This window comes from Hippopotamus amphibius, chromosome 8 (genome assembly GCF_030028045.1).
Source record: "Hippopotamus amphibius kiboko isolate mHipAmp2 chromosome 8, mHipAmp2.hap2, whole genome shotgun sequence".
Taxonomy (NCBI): Eukaryota; Metazoa; Chordata; class Mammalia; order Artiodactyla; family Hippopotamidae; genus Hippopotamus; species Hippopotamus amphibius.
The window spans coordinates 98,359,330-98,385,191 of record NC_080193.1 but is presented as its reverse complement, the minus strand read 5'-3'; the positions used below and the strand labels follow the sequence as shown (position 1 = coordinate 98,385,191).

Here is a 25,862-nt window from a genome sequence, read left to right as displayed (position 1 = left end):
AATGGGATGGACTGCGGTGGAGCGGAGTGGGATCTTTGCTCCTGTGCCCCTTCCTGGCGTCTTTCCTGGAAAATGCCAGCAGAGTACCGCAGGAGAATCGACTCTGGAGTCAGGTCCCTGACTTAAGTCCCCTTAGTCCCTTCTTAGCTGGGTATCCCTGGGCTCTTTCAGGCTTCTATTTTTCCTCCCTGAGATGGGAAAATCACCACCCACCTTGGCAGGATTCAGGGCAGGGACACAGGTACAGCACCAGCAAGCAGCCTGATCTGCACTGTCGTGCCTCAAACCAGGGCTGGGGCCTCCCCTCCTTTCTTCCCTTCTCCAACTCACTTAACACCCGCCCCCTAGAAAGGGGTGGCAGTTGTGCGTGAACCTCCCAACCATCACCTGTCTCACCTCTCACAGGTGAAAGCATGACGCCATCGCAAGAAAAGCTGGGCTGGGTGTTTAGGCATTAACCTCACGGAGAATCCAGCACCGAGCCGAGCCAAGGCTGCCGGGACATGGGAGGCACACTCCTTGCAGGGCAAGCGTTATCATGAATAATTAAGGCAAAGCTCTGCTTATCAAAATAAATGAACAAAAGAATGCCTCCGACATAGCAGCCACTTTTTTTTTCGGTTGTTTTAGGAGACCATTTTTTCTCAGTTACCGCTCCTTCCAATTTGATCATCTCCAGAGGCCTCCCTATCAATTTGGGTAAATTAGCAAGCTTCTCCGTACGGAGCCACGGCCATAAATCACAAATATGAGTGTGTGTAAAATTATATAGCATGGGACCCCGTGTAATAATAAACACATTTATATTTTATAACTTCTGTTTTCTCCACTCTCAAGCCAGCTCACTGCCTGGGCCCCAGGGCTGGCCAGCACCCCCACCCGCCCCTTGGGCAGCCTGCTGGCTTTGTGTGGCGGCCTCAGACCTGAGATCTGCCAATGCCAGCCAGCTCCTCTTTGTGCTGCGGTGGGCAAGGGATCATACACGCTCACAGCCCTGTGTGCAGCTCAGCAGAGACACAAACGAGCAGGTGACCTTTCAAACCGTGTCAAAATGGGCCCTTGGCCCAGAGACCTCAAAACTTCAGTGGTTTCACTGTCTAAATCAGTCAAGTGAAAAGACTCATGTTTGCACAATATGATTGTGTTTACACAAAGATTTAACGCCTCAATAGAGCAAAAGCTGTTCCGTTAATTTTAATTATTGCTTTATTCTTCCCACAACAGATTTTTTAAAAAATGTTTAACAGTGAGCTCGTTGTAATTGATCCCGTAAACTTTGTGCCTATGGTCCTTCTGACTTGCGCAATGGCAGCAGTGGGAAGGATGTATGAAAGGTTTTCCTTAGTTGAAACGATTATTTCCAGTCCCTGCTTTTGCTTATTTAACATTCTTTGTGGAGAAGATGGACACCAAGGAAAACCACAGAAAAACTTCAAGATCTGACTGTGGGAGGGGGGAAAGGATGCACATGGGTTAGAAAGCATCCTAATGCTCAAAGGCAGAGTCTAAGCAAGCAAGAAGCTCATATCAAGTGACGATGAGGGCCCTGCCAGTTCTAATAATTCATTAAGGTTATTTCTTTGGCAGGTAAAATAAATAAAAGGGGGAAGTAAATTTGAAAATATAAAGATGCACAGGAACCTGGGATCAGACAAAGGAAAATCTATAGGCAAACAATCCTCAAAAAGTAGAGCCCTCAGGGGTCAAGTGTGCTGTTCCTTCCACCTTCCAGGAATTCGTCTTTTGGTGTTAAAACCCTTTCTTTCTTCAGATCTCCGGAAGACAATGCAAGTGCCTGTCACTCAGAGGTTCCTGTAGATGCTTTTGGCACAATGCTAGAAAGCAGCTATTCTTCTCCACCACGTGCTTTTGTGAATACAGAGCGGAAATGGCTGCACACAGCAGCAGAATCTTCACCTGAGTTTGAGATCTCTGCCCACTAGGGGATTTATAATTCCTGTATCGACCAAGTATTTTTCTCCTTAAGACATTTAACACGTCCAGAAATATCATCCAAAAAGTGGGGCAAAAGAGGGATACACAGGATTATTTTTAACTCCACACTTATCATACAAGTAAAAATAAGAGCACGAATTATTTGTTCAAACTCCCCAAGGAAAGCTCTGGTATACCCAAGACAGCAACGTGCAATCTACAGCCAAGATCCATCCATCCATAGCTTCTCCCACCTTTTCTCTAAGGCACTTGGATTTTGGATTTTCCAGTTTAGTAAGGAAAGAGGACTAAGGTGCATTCTTTGAAGGGGTCAGGATAAGTTTCTGTTTATGATTTCTCTCCATAAGTTTTCTAAAATATGCAAATGCACTAGTATTGAGCTATCATCTTGAGAATCAATGTCTTGCATTTGTTGGCATTTTCAAAACTAGCTTTCTTTCTTAAAAGAGAAAAAAAGAAACAAACCAAGATCAAAGATTCTTAAGTTCAATCAAAACAGAATATAGGAATAGATAAGACAACCATTCAGTTTTCTTAGCTATCCTAAACTTGTCATACTGCATATACGATAACAACTCACCTGTTACTTAGCATATGTGTGAGACAGGATGGCAAATACTAAGCCATTTATTTTGCTAAACCATAAACACAACTAAATTCATTTATATTCTGTTTGAATTTAGCCCCACCCCTGCAAAATAACTGATTTCCAAAGGACAACCAGAATGGGGTACACTCTAGAGTTCATCACAGGAATCTTTGAAAAATCATTCAAAGCCTCAGTTTCCTCATCTATAAAATGGGAATAATGAGGACATTTACCCCACAGGTAGGTGAGGGTTAAATAAAATGAAGTACGTGAAAGCACTTGGCGAGCTATGACAATCAATACAAGTGATATCTTATCACTTACTTCCTTGAATGAAGCAATAATGTGTAGGCAGCCTTTCCCAGGCTTGGTCCCCAACTGCCTTCTCGTTTCCGAAGCCAATCTGAGGAGGAATGCCTCAGCCTACCCTTTAACACATCTGCTCTGGGGAGCTGACTAAATAACCACGGCCTCTTCAGGTCATCAAGATAAATATTACTAATTCCCTACTGGACCCAAAACTAAGGTCCAATAACAACTGTGACCCAAAACATGGCACTTACCATGACCCCAGGAGGCCAGCTCACGAATCGCAATCTCTCCAAGCGGCAAGGGGTAAGCTCATCTGTGTGAAAGACACAGATGTCACATCCTCCCTACAGCCATATTCACATGTATGAGAGGAATAATGTCAGCAGTATTATCTCCAAACAGCAAGGGCAATGGCACACAATTATAATAGCATATTGTCCACTGTATCTGGGGATGACACGTCCGACAATGTTATTTTCTATGCGTGTGAATGCAGCTGAAAGGGCCAATGCAATTCACATCTCCTGACAAAATGCAAGCACGAAGTAGGTGTCCATCAGATAATGTCACTTAAAATCCTTTTACCTGAGGTAGCACCTTCCTCCCTGAGAACTCACAATACTTCACGGTACCTTCCTCACGATGCTGGTGTGAATCAGACAGTGAATGAAAGGAAATGCCCTGAGGTAGCACATACCAGTGCCATACAGTTTTCCCAATAAAAGGTCCATTTTCTGACTAAAAATACTTGTTCTCAGCCTCGTTTCTGCCCTAACAGGCAACCTTCTCTCTGATAATAAGGGAACAATTGTTCTAATTTGGCAAGACGGCTGTACAGGAGAGGACAGGTGGAAACTAATCGTTAGTGCCTGGTCAGCTGGACCCATTTCCTGCCTAAAAGCCTCTCTCCCACCTACCAGCCTGGCAGCCCATGTGATTTAAATCTCTGCCTCAGCAAAATCTCAAATTATTACAGGTCAGGAGCCGTCAGCAAGAGGGGAGGGGATAGAGCTTTTCAGGAGCTACAATCATGAATGTTCATGCTAGAAGCACTGGGTAGAGGTGGAGAGAATTCCCTATATCATAAGGGGCAGGGGGACACAGCACATCTTCTAAGAGCCAAAAGAAATAATAAATTATACAACAGTTATATTCAGTCATTTTTTAAAAGAGCACAAAAGGGAAGGCAAGACCTGGTCGGTAGACTTAGAAGGATGAGGAAATACTTTGCAAGTGGTGCAGAGGGAACCCAAAGAGAAGAAGCAAAGGACAGCGAAGGTTGCGTTAGGCCAGGGCTTCTCAACCTCGGCCCTGCGGACCCTTGGGGCCCGCTGAGCCTCTGTGGTGGAGGCTGTCCTGTGCACTGCAGCACGTTTACCAGCACCCTGCCCTCCACCTACCAGATGCCAGGAGCAAGCCCCCCTCCAAGATGTGACAACCCGAAGTATCTCCAGACATTGCCAACTGTCCCCTGGGGTGGGGGTGGGGGTGGGGGGGCGGGGAAATGGGCCCGAGTTGTGAATCACAGCATTAGACGACGAATGATCTCACATTTGGGGAGAGCGGCTGGGCTAAAAGGTTTGCTCTCACACATGATGGGCAGCCTCTTAAGTCACTGAGAGGAGGTCCCGATACCCCCACTTGAACAATCACGCGACTTCCATGTTCCTGCCAGAACCTCATTAGCTTCTCAAGTTCTTGGAGGGTCAGGGAAGGCCCGCCGAGTGGATCAGCTCCTGTGGTGAGCAGGCAGCCGTGCGGGGTTGTGTGCACAGGGTGTCCGGCTGAAGGGCGGAGGGGGCTGAGTCCAGCTCCGCTGCTCAAGCACAGGGCGGCATCTGCCCCACGGGAGGGGTGCCTTATTCTGATTCGCACGAAAGCATGATACAGGTTTGGTTTGCAGCAGCCCTGCTGCGCAGCTAGCAGCCAACGGATTCCCCTCTTTTCCAGGTGTGTCAACTGATGTACCTCATACAAGAGATAGCAACGTTGTGTGCAGGTGAGAATTAGCAAAGCCGGCTTTTTTTGTGACTGAGGAGCATCGAGAGTCTGAAGCAGCAGCGTGGAATATCTCCTTTCTTCAACCCCCACAGCGTGCACACACTCCCACTATTGCTTTCAACATGGAGCCACGCAAAGAACAAAGATCTGCCTGCCTGAAGAGCAGGAAGAGACGAAGCTAGGAAGCGGGTCCTGGCGTTTGCCTACGGCTGGCCTCACCGTGACTGCTTCAGCCTTCCAAGACCCCTGCCTTGGCTTCTCAGGTCTTACCAGACCCAGAATGCAGATGTGTAACTACATCCAATCAACGGGTGAAGAGGCATGGACAAAAACAGCCAGGACTTCCTTGGACTTTTCCTCCCTATCCTGCTTCAGTTGACTGCAGATGACCCATAGTATTTCGGAGTGATTAACAATGGTCCTTCTAATAGAGAAAGCAGAAATAATACTATACCTGCTCTGCAGTTATCCTCTGATAACAAGGTTTTCTTTCGAAGATTGATTGCTACTAACGGCTATCCGGTTTCCTTAAGATCCATGGAACACTGCACTATTGTCTCCATCATCCTAGCCTAGTTTGAGGCCTTCTACCTACTTAAGGATACTTTAAGCAGAAATGATTCCATAGAGCCTGATCTGATCTACCAGTGAAAGGGCTGTTGCCCAGAATACAGTTTCTCCAGCTTCACTTTCAATAGAGGGGGGCAGATCTCATTAGTATGGGAAGCCAGTACCAGCCATTACTGTCGAGTAAGAGTTGCCTTTGCTAACTATTTCTGTGCACAGTCACACAACATGCTCTGAGTTTTCTCAATAAAACAGCTCCTTCCCAGGGGGATGAAGTCGCCTCTTCAAGGGGCCTCAATTTACATATACTTTCTCAACCATTTAAAGTGAAACTTTCTTGAAGCATCACTGCCCTTCTGAAGAATCTTCCTCCCCACACTTCCAGGGAGAATTTCAATAATGATGAAATGGAAGCCTTTACTTAGATAGGAAATACAAGGATATGGAAAGTAATAACACTTTTTTAAAAATCACAAAACTGATTTTAGGTTTCTTTTGCACCACATTTGCTTGTTTGCCATGAGGAAAGAAAAATAAGGAGTGCAAACATGCTTATTTCTATGTAAAGCAATGTATCACCAAAAAGTACTTAAGACATGTGCTACGCACATTAGAGGAATGACATCCATAACGGAAAGTCATGGGTCTAGAAGCTTCCCTCTACTCCTTCTAAATGAATAAAACAGTTGGGAAAATCCCATAGTTGCTTTTAGTCCATTTGATTTCTTACTTTATACTCTGTATGATATCAAGAAGAATGGCTACAAAAGAATTTGGTCCATTTAAGAAAGAAAGTGGCACTCTCAGATGCTAAAGATACTGCTTTGCTATTACGTTAGAAATGTTCATGTTTGCACAAATTCTATTAGTGCCCATATCAACTATAGATGTGTAATAATTTGCCAGGTCTTTCTTAAAAAAGATCAAATCCATCATTGAAGTAATAAGTCTTCAAATGTCTTGTTTCTTTTAAACTATATTCAAAAGGTAAGCAGAGAGAAGAAAGACTTCAAGATTCTAATGTTTTTCATAGCTAAAGGATTTAGTTGAGAAAGCAGGCTGAGGGGACGCAGGTGCCAGACATTGTGTAGAATTTGCACTTATGCTCCATTAATTGCCAGCATATCTTCCTTTCCCTTTTCCCTCCCTTCCCCCCATTAAATCCCTTTGGAAAACAGCAGAGCAGCAGGCCCAGACTGGTACCCAGCAGCAACACCAGGAGCAGAAGTAGCCAATTAGCCTCCAGAATACAAAGAGGGGGGAAAAAATTGATGCAGTTACCTAGCAACCAGAAAGAGCAGAAACAGCTGTGTAGCAGGCCCAGGCTGGTACCCAGGCAGAAGCAGGATAGCCAATTAGCACACTGTATTTAATGCTGATGTGGTTTCCTAGTAACAGGCTGTACAAGTCTGTCTGTTGCATTTTCTCCCTCCCTTCCTCACATTTTCCTCAATCATGCACAGTATTACTATTTGCCCTAATTACTGTTTCTCCACTGCTTCAAGCAGCCATTATTTTGTCCCCAGAGAAATTGGAAGAACTCAGAAAAAAAATCTTCTGTAATGACAGTATTTAGTTTCAAATTCAGATTAGCTGTAAGCCTTGAGACACTAAACAACAACAACAAAGAACAAAAAAAAAACAAAAAAGCCAGCAAACTGCCTTCTGCCTAAATTTAAAAGTAGCCTACGGTACCTTTTGTTCAAGCTAATATTTACATATGAGTGAAGCAAAAAACATTAAATAATGCATACCGTCATTCTGCCATACACTACATTTTCAAATAGGTTGAATCCTCTCTGTACTTGAATTCATTCATATTGATTTTCTGACACTCTCTCCTGAACACTAGGAACATAAAATGTCTTATTACCTATATCAGAGGAGGGAGATGTATCTTTTGTTGCTCTTTTAAAAATACCAATACTACTTTCAATAGGCTCATGACCAATTGAGAATTCAGTATGAGGAATCATTATTTTCTCTCTACAATAGAAGTTGAGCACAGGTGAAGAGGGTGTGTACACCACAGTAAGGGGATTCAAATGCTAGGCTGCAAGTTCATAATCACAGTAATGCGTTCCAGTGAGGTGATATTAAGCCACATGAACATACAAAATGAAGACAGAAAACACTGAAACATGACTATTGCACAGCTATTCTAAAATACTTCCAACTACATGTTGCCCCTCTTATACACCAGAATATGTACTAGCGTCAACATTTTTCCTCAGTTCTAGTCATCAGGGCACAGATAAGATAATTCTACGTTTTCAGGGCATCCACTAGACTCCTAGAACCTCTCTCACTTAACAGTGGCTTCAATATTGGAACAATCTATCAGCCTTTTTACAAAATTCTCCTGATATGAAAACTGCAAGGGCTCCAAAGGAAGACATTAGACACCATAATACACTTCGCTGGGTAATACTCTTCCATGAAGGAAAAGGACTTTCTCCATTGAGGATGGCTTCTGGCTTCCTGCTCATAACAAAAGCATTGATGGCTTCTGTCAACTTTAGCTTACCTAGTGAGATGGTTAAAACTATCCTATCCCAACGAACTTGAGATTTTAAAAATTTGTACATTGTTTGCTTGAAAACACTATGCGTAGTACTGTTTTACTTTACTGAATTCTATAAATTAAATGTCAATTACAGTAATGGAAAGAGGATACATTCTGAAGACAAAAACAACAAAAGAAGCATAAGGTATGTATTTACTGACATAGGATGAGTGGCTTAATATATAAAATGAGTTTTAAACTATAAATACATTTTAATTTTGCAAATAAAATAAAAGCGGTCTAACCTGAATGCAGATAACTTTTAAAGGGAAGAAAGGAGAAGATGCAAAGTCCAAAAAGGAAGAAAGTCTGCCAAGTCAGCCTGGTTTAAGACAAAGCTGGCCCTAGGCTCCATAAGGAATTAGTGATGGGGTACTTTGGTTTTCTATCCCTAAAAATTTATTGGGTCGGTCCCATCCTGGGTCAGTCCCCAACTCACTTACATCAATAAGCATCGATGATAAAGGAGGAGGCAAGGTGAACAGAAATATGGGACCACAGAAAGCGTATTCTCTCTGCAGACACCCTTAAATAATTTAAATGGGTGGACCTCCATTATATAAGCTAGCCAGGTCCTAAAACTGGCAAACAAACATGGGGACACTGCAGGACTGCGGAGTGACTCTGTCACTGGTTGGCCAAATAGCCAGCACATTAAAAAGTCACTAACTTTTGTTTATTTTGAAAAGTTTTGCTTCTATTAACATTAAATTTAATAACTGTCCTGTCAATATATTACTTTTTTAAATGGCTGAAAATAGGTTACGCTTAGAAAATGTAGAAAATCCAGTAGCAGGGAGGGGGAAAGCGTGGGAGGTGGGGAATGCTGCTCCAGCTTCCAGCACGCCCCCATCTCCCTACTTGTTGCAGATTCCTGAAATTTCATGAACAGTCTCCTATAATTGAAGATTAAAAAAATAATAAAAGATGTCAGTATTTTACACTGGTTGAGGGATGTGTAAGCCACCAATCAATAGTGTACCAGATCCTTTCTGATGTAAGGGAGGGTAAAGGAAGGCTAAAAGGGCAGCAAGTGACTCAGTCTAGGAAAGCATCAAGTATAAGATTCTTTGGTGGGGCATGAAGAAGGAAGGAACTGAGATTTTTAGGAAACAAGTATGCCCAAGGCTACCCAGTTCCTCTCCATTAGAGTGGGACAAATTGAAACTGCCTGGTTTAAAGGGCCAGGCTCTCTCCATTTGGTACCTGATAGCCTGGCTTTGAGTCCCATTACATGTATATCCATAGTAGGCTGGATTCCCAAAGAGTTCCATTTGCTTACCAGAATTACCTTCGTTATATGAAAAGTCTGTTTCCTCATGATTCATATTCAAGGTTTCAACTATAATTTCTACAAAATTCAAACTGACACATCCTTTTTTCAAAGAAAGACACATCATTTTACAAATATTTTTTCATCTGTCCTTGTATTTCAACTAAGTTTTCCAAAAGGATTATTCCAAAGTTTAAAAAAAGAAAAAAAAAAGGTTTCGGTTGTTATTTTATTACACACGATTTTCTTAAACTCCCCTTTGTTTCCAGACTCAAACAGAATGACTCCATTACTGTTTCAACTTCAGGAGACATAAGAAAAGTATTGCCTACCATCAATAAATTCTTACAATATTATCTTCGCATGCACTCTTTACAAAGCTCCGTTTAATTTTCCTCCAACCTCCCAATATAATATATACAGGGTAACCATGATGATCATGGTTATTAATATTCTCATTGTATTAGAAACAGCTTCTATACACTATTTATTTATTAAAGGGAACAGTTTTTTTCAAATTCACATTTGGCCTTCCCAATGCCATTCCTTCATTTGCACAGACTTCTCATGACCCTCTTTTCCACTTTAGCAAACAGAGCTGGCCTAACCTCTTCTTTTTTTTTTTAAGCTCTTTATTGGAATGGCCTAACCTTTAAATCTCAGAATTTATAAATTTCGATTACTTCCACTGACTTCTCTGAAATGAGATTCCTCTTTTCTCTTCCCTCTTCCTACCTTCCATCCCCAATCCATGCTCTATTCTCTTTTGAAATCAGATTCTAAATATAATGGCTTTATGAAACCATATTTCAGGCCTTCACATCAAAAAATGAGGTTCTCAGAGATGGGGGGAAGGAATAGTGTCTAGGATAGTGGGTATTCAATAAATATTGTTTATGGTGAAATACTTATTAATTTCAGAGTTTTTTCTTTCTCATCAATTCTTATTTTAACATGTTTCTTTACTTTGTGACTACCAATTATCCAGTAAAAGGACATCTGGAATAGGCATCTCACAATGTCTACATTTATTACCATACTATAATAATAAAATAAATGTGTTTGCTGTGTATATGCTGAGTTTAAGATGTTCTACTCAATATATGTTTACCTAAATTTATCTTCATAAATGTTAAGAGCTAGCTTACTGCTAAATTATCATGGGATGAAGCTCTAAGTTTTTCCTGAATCATAAAATTCTCCCATCAATTGTTTTTCACTACCTCATTCACACCCCTTCTTTCAAACTCTTTTTCTTAAGCCCCTGAATATGCTAAATCCAAACTATCAAACCCTCCTATTAAACTCTCCACCTTGTGAACTGAACAGTTAACCCTTATGCTAGTTTCCATCTCATAATAGGGGTTTAATGAGTTTCTGCCTCAACACATGGATAAACTTCATTAGCAGCCATGTGTCTCAGCATATTAAAGGCCCTTTAATGTATTAAAATTGCCCTATTTCAGTTGCTATTGTATAAATTCAAAGAATTCTTATCTATGGCGCCGAGGTTGAAAGTGGTCGATGGGTCCCCTACAGTTTCAGATTGAGGTATTTAATTTTACCCTGCTGATATGCCTGACCTTGAATTAGGGCTTCTATTTATATAAATTAGTGTATTATCACATTGGCATCATTTTAAAAGATGAACAGCATCAATAAAAAACACCCTTTCCAGAAGGAGAAGAGTGACTTTGTATTTCCGAATCATCCATGTTGCTTCTGACCACTGACAAGAGCCCTAATCTCATTTAATGCCCTGTCTTTCTTTCGTACCCCTCATCTGAGTGGCCCTTCCTCTCTTAACTGCTGGTCATTTCTGTGGCACAGCACCTGACATCCACGGGTACTTAATACCTGTTTGCAGAATGACTGAATGAACAAAGTAAATAAGAATACTACTAAATTCTACTAAATAGAATGCAAGCCTAAGGGACATGGGATAAATTTTAATTCTGCCAGTGGCTGGTTGTATATCCTGGCCTAAGGCATTTTTACATTTCTGGTCCTCGGTTTCCCCTATATGTGATAATGCTTGTTTTTATTATTTCACATGGTTAGAGAATTAACGTCATTTTAACGAGTGAATTGAGAATGTTATAAGAAAGTCTCTCTTTAATTCTAAAGTAAAAAAAAAATGGTTTAATAGTAATGACCATAATAATAGGAAGTATTGCAGTAACAATCATGGGCCTGGAAACGGAAGATCATTCCTCTGTAATTTCCTTGTTCTGGTTCTTAGTCACTTGATGAGGCAATATGTTTAAGGATCCTCCCAGTTCTTATCTATTTAGAAGACACTTAAAGTAGTTTTCATTGTCAATTTGTATTTAAACTATATGTTTCTCATTTCCTCTGAATAATGCGTTATTAAGAAAAATATTGCATGACTTCTTTTCCCCTCATGAGTTACCATAGAAGTTAAGAGCTTGGACTGCAGCAATACTGTTGGATTCGCATCCTGGCCCAGCCACCTAGGAGCTGTGTGACATTAGGCAAGTTACTTGACCTCTCCTGGCCTCATTTTTCTCCTCTGTGGAATAAGAATAGCACCTGTGTCATTAGATTAATATGATTTAAAGGGTTATATTTGTAAAAGACTCCTGTTTAAAAAAAAAAGACAACAGGCCCCAAATGGAGTCGTTTGTGCTAAGCCCCACATCATCAAACCAAGACTTAATACCTAATTTAACTACAGTTTTAGCCTCTCCCAAGAATGAAATCTTAAACCAGTCAATCTGGAATTACCTGATCAACGCTAGTGAGATAATCTGCCTGATAGACCCTTGCCATCCCCTAAAGGAAGATGATCGTGGCACAATCAGCTCTTTGCTGGTATAACTTCCTTGTCCTGCCACCTTCCGCCTAAAAAGTCTTACATTTTATACAGCTCTTCAGAGCTCCTTTCTGTTTGCTAGATGAGATGCTGCTCAATTCATGAATCACTGAATAAAGCCAATAAGATCCTTAAAATTTGCTCAGCTGAATTTTGTCTTTTAACAGATTTGGGGGCAGTGGTGGGATCCAAAGGAAACTTCTGATGGCTTCAGAGATAACGGGAAGCACAGGCACTGGTAGCTGTGAACCCTCTGAGCTCTTTGTCTTTCTCATCATTTTCAAGGGCTGTGGGTAAGTTCCTTTCAGCTCTGAGTTCTGCTCTCTTTGCATTGAGCTCCTGATCTAATTGGCTTTTCAGTCCAGGGTTAATGGGCCAGTCTAGACTGACAGGAGGCTCTAACAGAGTGCCGAAATCCTTAGCCCTTGGTTAGTCCACAGTCCCCATTCATTAGGGACTGTTAGTCTAGCCTGTAGTTCCTCATTGGGAACAGCTGGTGGTGTGTACCTAGAGCCTTCTCTAGGCTAGTTTGCAGTAACATATCTTTGGTTACTGCTGGTATGTTAATGTGCCTGTGAGGTAAAGACTATTGCTAATGGGAATCTCAAAAGACCAAAGTCACAAAATTGATGGGTATGGTCAAGCATTTAAAAGCTGTTAGAGCACTTGTCACCTAACTCAAAAGACTCCTGTGTTAGGATAAACTGGTCACAAAACAGGTGAGAGTGATACCAGGGCACACAACAAGGTATGCCATGAAACACCACGTGATCCCCAACCCAGTGCCACATCTCTCTTGGGTATTAATTTTGGCTCCAAGAGACCCAAGGCTTAGCTAAAAAATTTGGGATCCTTAAGTTTCAAAGAATTGAGTACACTACCTTCTGGCACATCTGCTTATTTTATGTATAAGAACTATGGTCCCAGAAGCTATAAATATCTTACAACAATGGCAAAACCTTACTAGAGACAACTTAGAATTATAATGGCCATTATAGGGAATGTTCCAATTCGACATGAACATTTAAGAAAGTGTGCTTTAAAACAAAGGTTTTAAATTGGGAGAGTGGGACTGACATATATACACTAATATGTGTAAAACAGATAACTAATAAGAACCTGTTATATAGCCCAAGGAACTCCACTTCACCGTATAGTAGAAACTAACACAACATTGTAGAACAACTATACCCCAATAAAAAGAAAAGAATTAAAAAACAAAAACAAAAAAACAAAAAACCCACAAGGGTTCCCAAATCAAACAGAATGGAATACCTATTGTAATTGGCATGCAGACGGTCCAAAAGGCTCCAAAATTCCAAAATACCTTCACTGAAAGATTTGTTATCAAAGGCTAATGAAAAGTAAAGACTCAAGAGGTACCTAAAACCAAAGACTACATGATGGACACAATTCCTACTGCTCCCCTCTACCCTCCTTTACTTGAGTATTCCTTCTACAAATCTTCTGTCTGCCTTGTCTTTCCACTCTGAAGAGACTACCGGACTGTGACCAAGTCTGCCAAGTTAGTGGCCTTACAGATACCCCCGTATCTACCCTCAAAGGAAGGCCCTGATATGCACCCCTCCCAGGGTGGACAGCACTCTGAGGGATTTTCTGATAAACTGCTACATTATTCCTTTAAACAGGCAAGGAAAAATAAAATTAAAATTAATGGAAAAACCTTGTCAAATTCTGGTAGATAATATGCAGCCTGCATATGGGATCCTGGTAAAACTGGCAGAAGCCAATGAAGACTGAGAATTCTCACCAGGGTCTGCATTCCTGAATCCCTGTCTGTTATGCCCAGTTGAGAAAGGAAAATGAAATTTCATGTTGTCCCTTCCTTTCTAAATCCAGATCCATTGGTTATTGATCCTTCCTCTCCCAAGGACAGCTGTTACCTTCTTGTTTGTCTTGTTTCATGTTCTAAGCACTTGGCTTGTCAATTTGGGGGCTCCAAAATACGACTGGGCAGAAATGTGGGTTGAACTCCATTTGTAGCTTGGGTATACGGTTAGCCCTCACGGTAATTGTTTGTCTTTTTTTTTTTTTTTCTTTCTCCTTTTGGCTATCTTTGGGAGTGGCTTTGGATCTTGGGAGAGTGATATCTTTTGCATCCTCTTTGGGGACACCTCTTAAGTCCATAGGATTACTCAATATCGCCAGTATTTTTTATTTTGTTTTATTTATATTTATTATTTGTTTCAGCTGATAACTGACAAGACATTTGAAAGCATTTTTTAAGTAGCTCTGTCATCAGAAGTTGGCCAAACTGGAAGCCGATATTCAGAGCTTGATAGAAAAAAAATGTTAAACCTTCTCCCCTAAGATAAAATGAAACTATGTACCCAGGAGGAAAAAAGTAAAATATAAAATAACAAAAAACATTTTGATACCTTTCTGGAAGGATTTACTAAAACATTCCAAAGACAAACAGCTCTAAATCCAGAACATAAATCTTCATTTCCATCTTAGTTGGAAATCCTCTCCCCAATATAAAAAAGCAAATTGAAGATAATGTGGTTAGATAAACAAATCAACCCCTTGATAATCATTTAGGCTACAACCTACTTCTTGGACAAATTAAAAGCAACTGTCCCTACCTCAAAAATTTTTCCAAAACCAGAAATGCAGGTCTAGAAACAATCTGAAGTCCAATCCCCAAACCTCCCCTATTCATCTCAAAAGACTTGTAGGTAATGTAAAAATTCTGGCCTTATGAAACCAGAGTCCTTCTTGGAGGAATTTGCATTCTTTTCCTGTGCCTTTGAGATGTAAATGTACTACCTGGTCTTCTCCAGGAAATCTTATCTAGACCATCTCTTTGAAATGCAAATTCCAGGGAGGTATCTGTTATCAAAGGGAAAAAATGGGGGGGGGGGGAGTTATTTGGAATTTAGACAAATGAAAAATCTTAAGTGTCTTCACAAATATTAGTAACAAGCTATAGCCATCTGAGCCTTAACTTATTCCATCTGCCAACACATAATTTTGATTCAACTTATTTTATATAATTAGCGAGTTTTATATTATTGTACCTGCTTCATGGCTAAAATTTGAGAATGGAAGAGATGGGTCTCTGTGTCTATGTTTATGGGTATCTATATACACAGTTGACACTTGAACCACACAGACTTGAACTGCTTGGATCCACCTGTATGCAGGTTTCTTCCAACAGTAAGTATTGCAGTACTGTAAGATCTGCAGTTGGCTGAATCCGCAGATACAGAGAAACCATGTATACAGAGGGCGGACTATAAGCTATACACAAATTTTTGACTATACAGAGGGTCGGCACTCCCAAACCCCACGTTGTTCAAGGATCAACTGTATATGTGTTGTAGATGTGTGGTATTTTCTACCTCTGGATGGTATTGCTAAAATTAATTTGTAAAGGGCTCCACTTAATTGGCTTAAAAACAAACATGCTATATAAATTAAGCATAATCTCAGACATATGAAAACTAACTCAAATGTTTTTCAAGTTCACATGACCTAGAATCTTCAGTAAATAAAAGCTAGTTTGTTTGTTGGTTTAATTAAAATAAATGTGTCTTTAGAGTTATCAACATTGAAAATAATGCAGACACACAACTTTTATTTTACCTGGGTTTACTAGCTAAATAAGTTCATGTTATCTCTGTTACAAAATTTTTCAGCAAGAAAAATAACTTGGTATAATAAAATTTTCATGAGTAATCGAAACATAACTGTTAAGAACAAGTGATTTAAATAGATGTAAGCGGGATAAGCGTTTCCACTTTCCAGCAACGACGGTTTATGGTATGTTTGCTTAAATAGTTTCCCCAAATCTTTTTGGTAACTTGAAACCTTAGAGTTTTGCTAAGTTAAATTAAATGATGAATAATCATTGAATATCTAGATCATTTCCAAGTAAATATTGGAAAATTAGTCTTGAACATAGGTTTATCTACTTTTGGCTTCTTATTACTCAGAAACTTGGGTTTATTAGTAAACATGGGGTTTTTGGCCACATTGGAAAATTTTTTATGAGGAAGAATATACTTTTAGAAATTATGAAATGTATTTATAAATATGCCAATCCACAGAATGCCCATGTAAGAGAGAGTCCACAATTTGTTACATCTTAGTTTTCACTGTGAATTAAGGATTTACTCCTTATTTTCAATATTATCAACATATGTAATTAAAACTACTTAGAAAAAATAAGGATGAAGGAAAACAACTGTGTATGAAAAGTAGGTAAGGAAAGTGAAATGACTGATCCAAAATGAGAAAGAGAAAAGAAAAAAAAAATATGACAAAATTTTAGAAAGTGTGTGGAAAAGCAACCTTGGGATACAAATTTTGTGTGTAGTCAGGCTGGCTAAGATCAGAATGAAATTGCTTAAGTTTAAAAAAAAAAAGAGTTTTAATATCAAAAGTACACTGGTACAAAATAAGAATTTGGTTTTCCCTGTTAAAATTACAAGGTTTTATTGGACTTTTAGTCTGCTTTTGATAACGGATTGTGAAATTTTCTTTAGTCTTTAAGTCATCTGCCTGGACAGTGAAGATTTTGTCTCTTACCAAAATAACTTACAGGTGCTTCACACTGTCCTTATCAGGACTTTGATTACTTAAAACCCAATCTTCTCAATATTAAAAGAGCTAAGTTTTGCTTACAACTATATAACCTTCTGTATCTGCCTTTAACAATAGCTACTGTCACTATTAAATGGATATTTTTGACAAACTTCCCCCAAATCAAATTCTAAATGAATTTTTTTGACTTCAAACTTTCTTTGGGATTTTCCAGAGGGCCCCTGGAACATCTCAAGAGATTTGTTCTCTGTCCTTATAAAAAGAGAGATGCTAAACTAAATAGGCTTATTTGATATGTTAAATTAAATGAGAAGCATTGTCAAATAGGTAATACTGTCTTTTTTATTTTGTATTTGTATAGATAGCATAGATATATGTTACATGTTCCAGAAATCGTATGAAATTCCTGGAAATCTTATATGTTCTGGTAAAATGTTATTAGTCATAATTCCACCTACTATCTTGAAATGTTGTATATCACAGAAATAAATACATTTCCTTAGCAGATGAGTTCTCATCAGATCTTTAACACTGGGCATTTTAAAGTCTTCTGTAATTGATAGAACAAAACAATTACTGTTTTACTCTGATATTATTGCAAAAGTGAGACTCATGAAAAGGACCTTACCAAGTGCTCCTGACCACTGACACTGCTGCAAAACTAGAAGGCACTGAACCTTGGGTACGTATCTACAGCTGAAGAAGGCTCCACCTGACCTCTGGTCCTGGGCAAACTCTGGAGACCTGCAAATCAAACTGACTAGGAAGAGAAGTAGCTGACGTCAATACAGACTGCTTCCATCCAAGATGCTGAATCAAGACTTCACACTTTAACTGGACGTTAAAAACCCTTTCTTCTTCGCTTTCTTTCCTTTACTGTGGCATTGGCCAGGAAAGACAACACCATCACCCATATCTCCCAGGCCATTACTCAGGGGGATAACTTTTTAGGCTGCTGGATTTGCCATTAAAAACTCCAACCTGTCCATAATGCTAGAGACCCCCTGGTCCTCTCTGTGACCAATTTTTCTTCTATTCCTAATGTCCTGTAAACTACAATTGAACCCCGCCCCCCCTTAGAAGTCACTTAGAGAGTATGACTTTTATGGCCAGGACATTCAGTGCCTTGTTTTTACCATTCTCTGATTATACTGTACTTGCCCAAATAGACACAATACCTAGACAAACCAGAGTATATTTGCACCCCCATGTTCCTATGATTATCTAAATCAGATCTTACCTCAATCATGAAAAGATCTTACCAGCAGCACCCATCTTTGCAAGGAATTTAAAACAATTTTTTATTTGGGGTTAGATTTACTTTCCAAATGCACTGAAAACCTAACTGACCCCTGACTTGAATGGGCAAATGCAATAATCTCTGCAAATGAATTCATTAACAGTGCCACCTTAGAGGGAATGGTTTGTACCCTGACATGATTAATCTTTGTCTGTGGTGATTATCATTCTCCTTGGGCTTATGCATGCCTAGATGGCTGGTACATAACCAGGCAATGCCTCTTACGTTATCTAAAAGTGCCTCTAACCGTCCACGATCAAATTGAGACACCTCATTGGTCAACTCCCCTGCTTTACATTGTCAAGTTAGAAGGGACCTATCAGAAGGCTTCAGGATTCAGGGTTTGCTTCCTTTGGCAGGTCCCTACTTCTCTGGTTAGGAATGAGTACAAATCAAACTATGATCAGGCATCTTCCTTAACTCTTGAAAGTATTGCAGAATCCACTGCTAAAACAACAGCTTCCCAAGAAAACTCCTTAGACTCTCTGACCAAGGTTGTTCTTGATAATGAGATAGCCCTTGATTATCTTTTAGCTGAACAAGAAGGTGTCTGTGCTGCATCCAACACCACTTGCTGCAGCTGGATTAACATTTCTGGGGAAGCTGAAACTCAGCTACATAAAATCACTGAACAAGCCACCTGGCTTTCAACAAGGTCTTTCTTTCTTTGATGTATTTGATTTTGATTGATTTGGGTCTTGCAGACCATGGCTCTGAAATGCATTCCAGACACTGGGAATTGTCTTGTTTATAATAATCATAGTAGTCTTCCTGGTGCAATTTAAATGCATGTTTAAGTGCATGTTTGTTGCCACTAACCACCAAGCAAGTGATACCTTGAGACTGAAATGGAAGAAAAGGGACGAAGAGAATGACCAACTTAAAAAGTGTGAACCTTAAGTCATGAGCTATGAATAGCACACACAGAATCAGCAAAAACTGTGAGATCTTCAGAGCAGTAGCTGGGAGTGGCATTAATGCCTTAAATTTTGATCACATCTCTCAGGTCGAGAGTCTGATCAAAAGGGGAGAAAAAAAAAAGAGAGAGAGAGAGACAACTGTCCCAAAATGGAGTCACTTGTGCTAAGCCCCACTTCACCAAACTTACAATTTTCAGATATGTTCAGACTACCCCAGGAATCAAATCTTAAACCAGTCAATCTAGAATTACCTGGTCAGTACTAGTGAGGTAATCTGCCTGATAGACCCCTGCCATCCCCTAAAGGAAGGTGACCTTACCACAAACAATCAGCTCTTTGCTGGTACAACTTTCTTGTCCAGCCCCCTTCTGCCTATAAAAGTCTTTTGTTTTGTATAGCACTTCAGAGCTCCTTTCTATTTGCTAGATAAGATGCTGCCCAATTAATGCATCACTGAATAAAGGCAATAAGATCTTTAAAATTTATGCAGTTGAATTTTGTTTCTTAATACTCTAAACAATACCTGGCATATAGCAAGTGTTTATAAGTATTTGTTGAATACATAAAATAAATTACATTTCAAACTTTAAAGAACATTCACTATGTGTATAAAATAAGAACTTTTGTTTGCCTCTTAAATACTACACATCTTTTTGTTTGTAATATTTTTACCTGCCTTTCCACTTAAAAACAATCTCCCTAAATCCTAATTAAACTTAAAGATTGTGCCACATCTTGATTCATTATGACCACCCCAAAGCAGATATAAAATGTTAAGTAAATTGCACGTTCGTTTTATCTTTTCACTTAAAAAGCATACCTTTACATTTTTCAGTGCAAAATCTAGAATGTCCTATCACCACCCATGGATTAGGCTAAAGCAACCGCAGTCTACAGCGAGCTCTTTAAGTAGCACAAGAGAGGACGTGGCCTCTTTTCTCCCTCCTCTGTGACCAACAACCAAAGATTTCATTGCTGGCTTTTGTCCTGACTTTACCCACATGACTCATTTTAATAGTGTAAATGTGGACATGCTTTTATACGAATTTCCATATTAGAAAAGTCTGCTCACTTAACACAAAGCACCATTTCAATCACAGGCTTTCTTTTTTTCCTTCTTAGAAATGATCAAGAAGAAATGTGGAATATTATTCTCTCTCTTTTTGAATAGAAACTACTAACATTTTAACAAATTGATTTTTGCTGAAAATAAGCAAAATAAAGTGTTGGGTTTTGGGGTTTTTTTTAACTTAAAGTGAAGGATTCCCCTGCATCAAAATGTAAGGATTATTTAGCTGTCTCCAAGAAGATGAATAAAACTATGAACATAATGGTTGACTTATGGAGAAAAAAAATATATTACACAAAGACCAGAAAACAGAGTAGGAGAGAAAGGTCTGTAATGGCTTGGCTACTAAAGGACATTTTTACGCTCATGCCAGCACTAAGTGCTCTTCCCAATGAATAAACCATATGTCCATTTTTATATGCTTCCTTTCACTAAGATTCTGCTACTTCACAATATTCCCTTTGTCCCAGTCCCTGCCTCATCTTCTGCCACTCCCAGCCTGGCTCCCCCATTCCTCACTTCACCTCCTTGTGCAACCAGTATTTGTGCCCTAGCTACCAACTTGAACATCTGCTACCTGAAAAAAAGAAAAATCACCTCATTGCCTAACATCCTCCAGGGCAAAAAGTTTGAAGGATTCAGCATCCTCAAAAAACAGCCACAGAAGGGGAAAAAAAAAAAAAAAAAAAAAAAAAGCATATCATTTCCAGCTCAGTAATTTGTCTATATAAAGATTAAATGAATAACGCTTTTAAAAATTCTTCAATGCAAGGAAACCCATGCTACCAACAATGTATTGTCTTTCTTTATGCATAGACAGAGACCCACACATTTTATTTCATTTTTGCAAGTGTGTCTCTTTTTCAACATATTATCATATAGAAGAGATAGAGCATTTATAGAACTCCAGAGAACAAAACGCCAATATTTTCCTTCTTTCTCCTGGATGGTTCTCTCTCTCTCTCTAAGTCCCAAAATACTTCCCCAGCTGAAAGATAAGAAAATATTTTCACTGAATTAAAGTGAGGCCTGTGTTAAAACAGCTTGTCTGAATCCAACCAGAGCCCATTTTTTTTAAACTTCAACATTTGGTCAGCGGCTCTCCCTACCCCATTCACTTCTACCAGTGGACTCATCTCCAACCTGAATTCCCATCACCATATACCTTTGCCCTCAAGCTTTTACTAGTCCACTTCCTTGATATGTTTGCACTTAATTTGATTCCATCCTTCATGCTTTTTTCATTATTCTTAGTTCATCCACACCACATAAATTATCACCTTTGTTTTCAGTTCCCCATGTGCCCCCTTCACACCAATTGCAAATAAATACTTTTGATTCTCATCCATTTAATCTAAATTAATTCAGATTCTCTCTCCTCATCCCCCATCTCCACCTCTACCTCCCCTCCTGTCTGCTTCTCTTTCTTATAGCACCTACTTTTCCTCCAATGCTTGTCTCTACAGAAGGTTTTACTGGCAAAACACTTCTGGAGGATGCAAGGTCACTGCTTCCTGTGTTGTTTTAGGAAAGTGTGCTCTATATTACTGCCAACTTCAATAGGCCAATGCCTGCATGTCCAATTTCACCCTCCATGACTACTGTCCATGCATCGTCATCCCTGCACTGAAATTACGGAAGTGAGGAAAGAAAAGTTTCTTGCTTTTTGGTGGCATTTAACTTTAAATGGTTTATTCCTAGTTTACATAAAGCTGTTTTTTCACAAAATTCGTCGCTAATCAATACCATTGGCAATAGTCAGGACTACAATCAACACTGTTACTATCGTTAATGAGCTCTTACCATCTGCCAAGTATATTACATATATTTCCTTGTTTAATCTTCAAAACAATCTAGGAGGCAAATTATCCCTATTTTATAGATGAGGAAACTGAGGCTCAGGAAAGACACATCATGTACCCAGGTCATAAATCTAGGAAGTTGTAGAGTCAGAATACAAACCCAAGTCTCCCAGATGCAAAGCCCTGCTCTTAACCATTCCGCAGTACTGCCTTTCTATTAATGCATGGTGCCTTCCTGGGTAAATTCCCCATGGGGAGGAGTCTTTCCACTTTAATCCTCTATAAGGCAAGTGGTTGCAGGTGCTGGGAAACATAATGAGCTCCGCCTTGGTAATCACTCTGAGTACACAATGCGCAAAAAACAAAGCACAAAATATGCATCACTCCTCAGAATCATCCTTCTAACACATCCGTTGGAAAGAAGGGATAGGGAAAAGAAGAAATGCTCTGGACCCCCAAAAAAATCTCTGCTTCCCCAGAGCTGTCCAGCCTCCACACTAGGCAGGATGTAGCCTGTCTTCATGTCAATAATTCAAAAATGTGCTCATAATCATGAATTTCACACCCCCAACAAAGTACAACCTTCTAGCCTCATCCTGCCTTCTCTGGTTTCCCTGCTTCTCTGGGGGAAACAGGAGATGAGTCACGGCTGAATCCTAGGAGCACTGCAATGGCGTCTTCTCATTATTTTACTCATTGACTTGAGAAAGAAAGACATACAAGTAAAAATGATCTCCAGGACAATATCAGAGAGAGAGAGAGAAAGAGAGAGAGAAAAAAAAAAAAAAAAAAAAGAAAGCTGACAACAACAGGAAGGAAGCTTTCACTTGGTGTATGTGGACTAGAGGGCTTGAACCCAAACTCCAATGGGAACCATGAGTGGGACTTGAACCTGAGGCACGGGTTCAGAAGTTACCTTAGGAGACCTTGCCATGAACCAAGCAAAGACCACAAGGGAAAGTCAGTTCAGAATTAGAGGAGAACATGCCTAAGTCCTGTGCTGTGAGGAAGCAACGTCCGCTCTCATCCTCCCATGGGAGTACCTTCGAGGTTCAAGTCACACATTATACACTCCTACCTCAGGGACGCTCCTCTGTGCTGCACAAAGACATTTCACAGGCCCCCTCCCCACAGAACATTAGAGCTGAGAGGGGCCTTAAGAGCCAGATTGTTTGGCAGATGTGGAAAATGAGGCCACCAGTGAGGTAAAGGGATGTGCTCAAGGTCACAAAGCTGGTTAGTGACAGTATTAGAACTAGAACCCAGGTTTTCCCAATTTTCCAGCCAATGAACTTTGCACTGCACACTTCCTTCCTTGGTGACACAGTCCACAAACCACCACAGAGCACCTGGAAGACAAGCAGTGAGCCCAAGAAGAACTCTCACCAGACACATCTCCTAGCCTAGAGCCAATCACCCATTTCTTCCTGACGACACTCTGATTCTGCTGCTTATACTTTCGGAGCTTTTCCCTGTTCAGCTTGTACTGTGCACCCAGTATGTAAAAATCATACCAGCAACACACTGTCAGGGACTCATTTAAAAACCACCAATGACAGTAATTGCTCCTACGATGCTAACCCCAAGAAGAAACACCAGCCCTAAGCTTCCACCTCAAAGCAGAGAACAAAGACCAGATTCAGGGAAAATGCTAATCTCACTCTTTTCTCTGCAAACCCCACTCTTCCAAATTATCCCATCACTCTCAAGATCAATATGATTCCTGGGAGTCACCACAGAAGTCCTGAGTAAAAATATACAGTCCCCGCTGGTCCCTACCGCCCTTACCACACACATAGCAATGTAATCACTTTAGCAACTTCTCAGTAACAAGCTCATTAGAAAGCAATTCTGCCATCTCTCCATAAAGCACGCGCCAGAGAACAATGCAAAAGAGGAGATGCCAATTAATTATAGAATGATCACATCTAATGAACTCTGAAACCCTCCTGCTGTTGGTGACTTTGATGAAAAATCAAGGATGCTGGAAAAAGAGTGAATAGGGACACCCTGGCTACCTTGTTCAATTGCGAACTCTTTCAAATGTACCTCCTCGGAGTCCAGTGTTGATCGAAACTGCAGAATTACTGATAAAACAAGGAAAAGTGTCAGCAAAGTAACAAGTGCACACATCACATATAGCTGTGACTCACACCACCAGAGCCCCTGTTCAGGCATCCTCAGTAGTGTCTGATTCTATACCATGGTTGGCACCGCCTCTGAAAGTATCTCCGAGCCAGCGAGGGACAAACCCATGTGCTCGGGGCATCTGGAGATCCTAAGGTAACGAGTGAGTCACCCTGCTTCCCCACCCAGGCCCGCCTGCCTCTCTACACCTCCTAGCTGGCACGGATGCCACTTCTGGGAACAGAGAAGCCCTTCCCACCACGAGGCTAAAGGAGGAAAAAGAAGAAACCACGTGCGGCCAACTTGTACCACTACCTGTGTGAGTCCTCTGGTGGGCCTTTAAGTGCGAGCTTTTTGTATAAACTTTCCGGCACCCGTTAAACTGACAGCGGTGAACCCTCTTCTTGTTTTCGGGGCATGCCTCAGCCCCTACCCCTCCTTGTTCACTGTCGCTCTGTCCACTCTTAACTGTCCCAGCTGCCGCCACGGCTGCCGCTGCGGTTGCCACCCCTCCCACCTTTACTGAGCTGAGCGCAGCCTTCTTGGCCACCAGTTTCAACGTCACTGTGCCATCCACAGCTGAGAGAGTCTGTGAGGTTTTGACCAGATGGCGGCTGAGCTCAGGGGATGACGGGGGCGTTAATGAGGTCACTGCGTTGAGCTGGGCCTGGTTGACGGCTGTGTAGCTGTCTAGAGAAGAGCTGGTTGGCTGGAGGCTGAGGCAGGTCTCAGATAGCAACTTGTCCCGAGAGAGCAAAATGTCCACTGCCGAGCTCTTCTCGCAGATGGTCGCTTCCACGGGGAGCAGCAGGGGGTCTAAGCGCCGGAAGCTTTCCTCGATGCACGGGGGAGGAGAAGCACGGAGGAAACAGTCCAAGTCCTCACCAAAGGTCTCCGAGATCCTCCTAGGCTCTGTCTGCAGGTAGCGTTCCAATTCAAGGCATGTCTGCAGAGGGGAAGGAGGGAGGGAGAGAAACGGCCATCAGAAGCAAAGAACACCATGAGACCACATGTTGACAGGCTGAGGAAGAAGATACAGGAAGGAACAGAGAATGTTTCATGGCTTGTATCTGAAATTCTCTTGTTGAAAGGTCTGACCTTGTTATTTTCTCCCTGGACGCTTCTGAAGGGTTCACAAAGGTCACATCATATGAATTCAACTACTGTCGTTATGGGGAACTAGAAACCCAGAAGGGCTATCTCACACCATCAAGTTCTCTGAGAACATTCAATGTTAAAATGATCTCATGCCCCACAATCCAATTCAGCAGGTGAGATGCTCTAAGCCTCCCTAGGAGTTCCCATGCAAGCAGGGAGCAAATAGAATCAGACAAGGTTTTCATATCAAGATAAGACTCTCCACAGTCCAACTTCACTTTTCAAATAGACTTTAGCAAGTCACAAAAATAAGTCAATTTTCCAACTTGCTCTGAAGAATAAACCACGCCCACCCAAACTAAGATGTGAGCTCAGCCAACAGCAAGCCCTGCCTTGCAAACAGATTCCCTAACCAGCAGGGATGGACATTGTTCTAAAGAACGCTTCATATAAAACCTTTGATGCATAAGACAAAACCCACTGTTTACAGCAAGTTATTGAAAATACCATTGCTACATATCGTATGACAAGGAGCATGAGTCCCATCACAAGCGTTTGACATCTCTGACTCCGTGATAAAAAAAAATAAGTTCAAACACAGCTATTTGAATTGATAATAGAATCTATTTCAATATGAAGTTCCTACCAGGTAAAGAAGTGAGGGGAAAATAAAAACAGAAAGGTTCAGATTTTCAACAAACCTTCATCCATGGTGCTCATAAGTCTTTGTAAAATGGTAGAAGTGCTTTTATGGCAAAAGTGGATATTTTAGTTTATAATCTAAAAGCTCTCCTCACTTAATCCTACTCTTCCAGAATCTGGTAGAAAACCATGGTGCTAACTTATACTATCAGTTCAATTTGCTCTAATTTCTGGG

General features: G+C 40.6%; 1 protein-coding gene across 2 annotated transcripts in view; it reads right to left on the bottom strand.

Moving 5' to 3' along the window:
- KLF7 (KLF transcription factor 7) overlaps window positions 1-25,862 on the bottom strand; it is a 93,877-nt gene that overhangs the window by 29,454 nt on the left and 38,561 nt on the right. Inside the window, exon 2 of one of the 2 annotated variants that reach the window (XM_057745038.1) lies at window positions 24,203-24,833. In XM_057745038.1, coding sequence (XP_057601021.1) covers window positions 24,203-24,833 — 631 coding nt within the window. The remainder of the gene's footprint in view (window positions 1-24,202; window positions 24,834-25,862) is intronic. The other variant, XM_057745039.1, reaches the window with a different exon arrangement.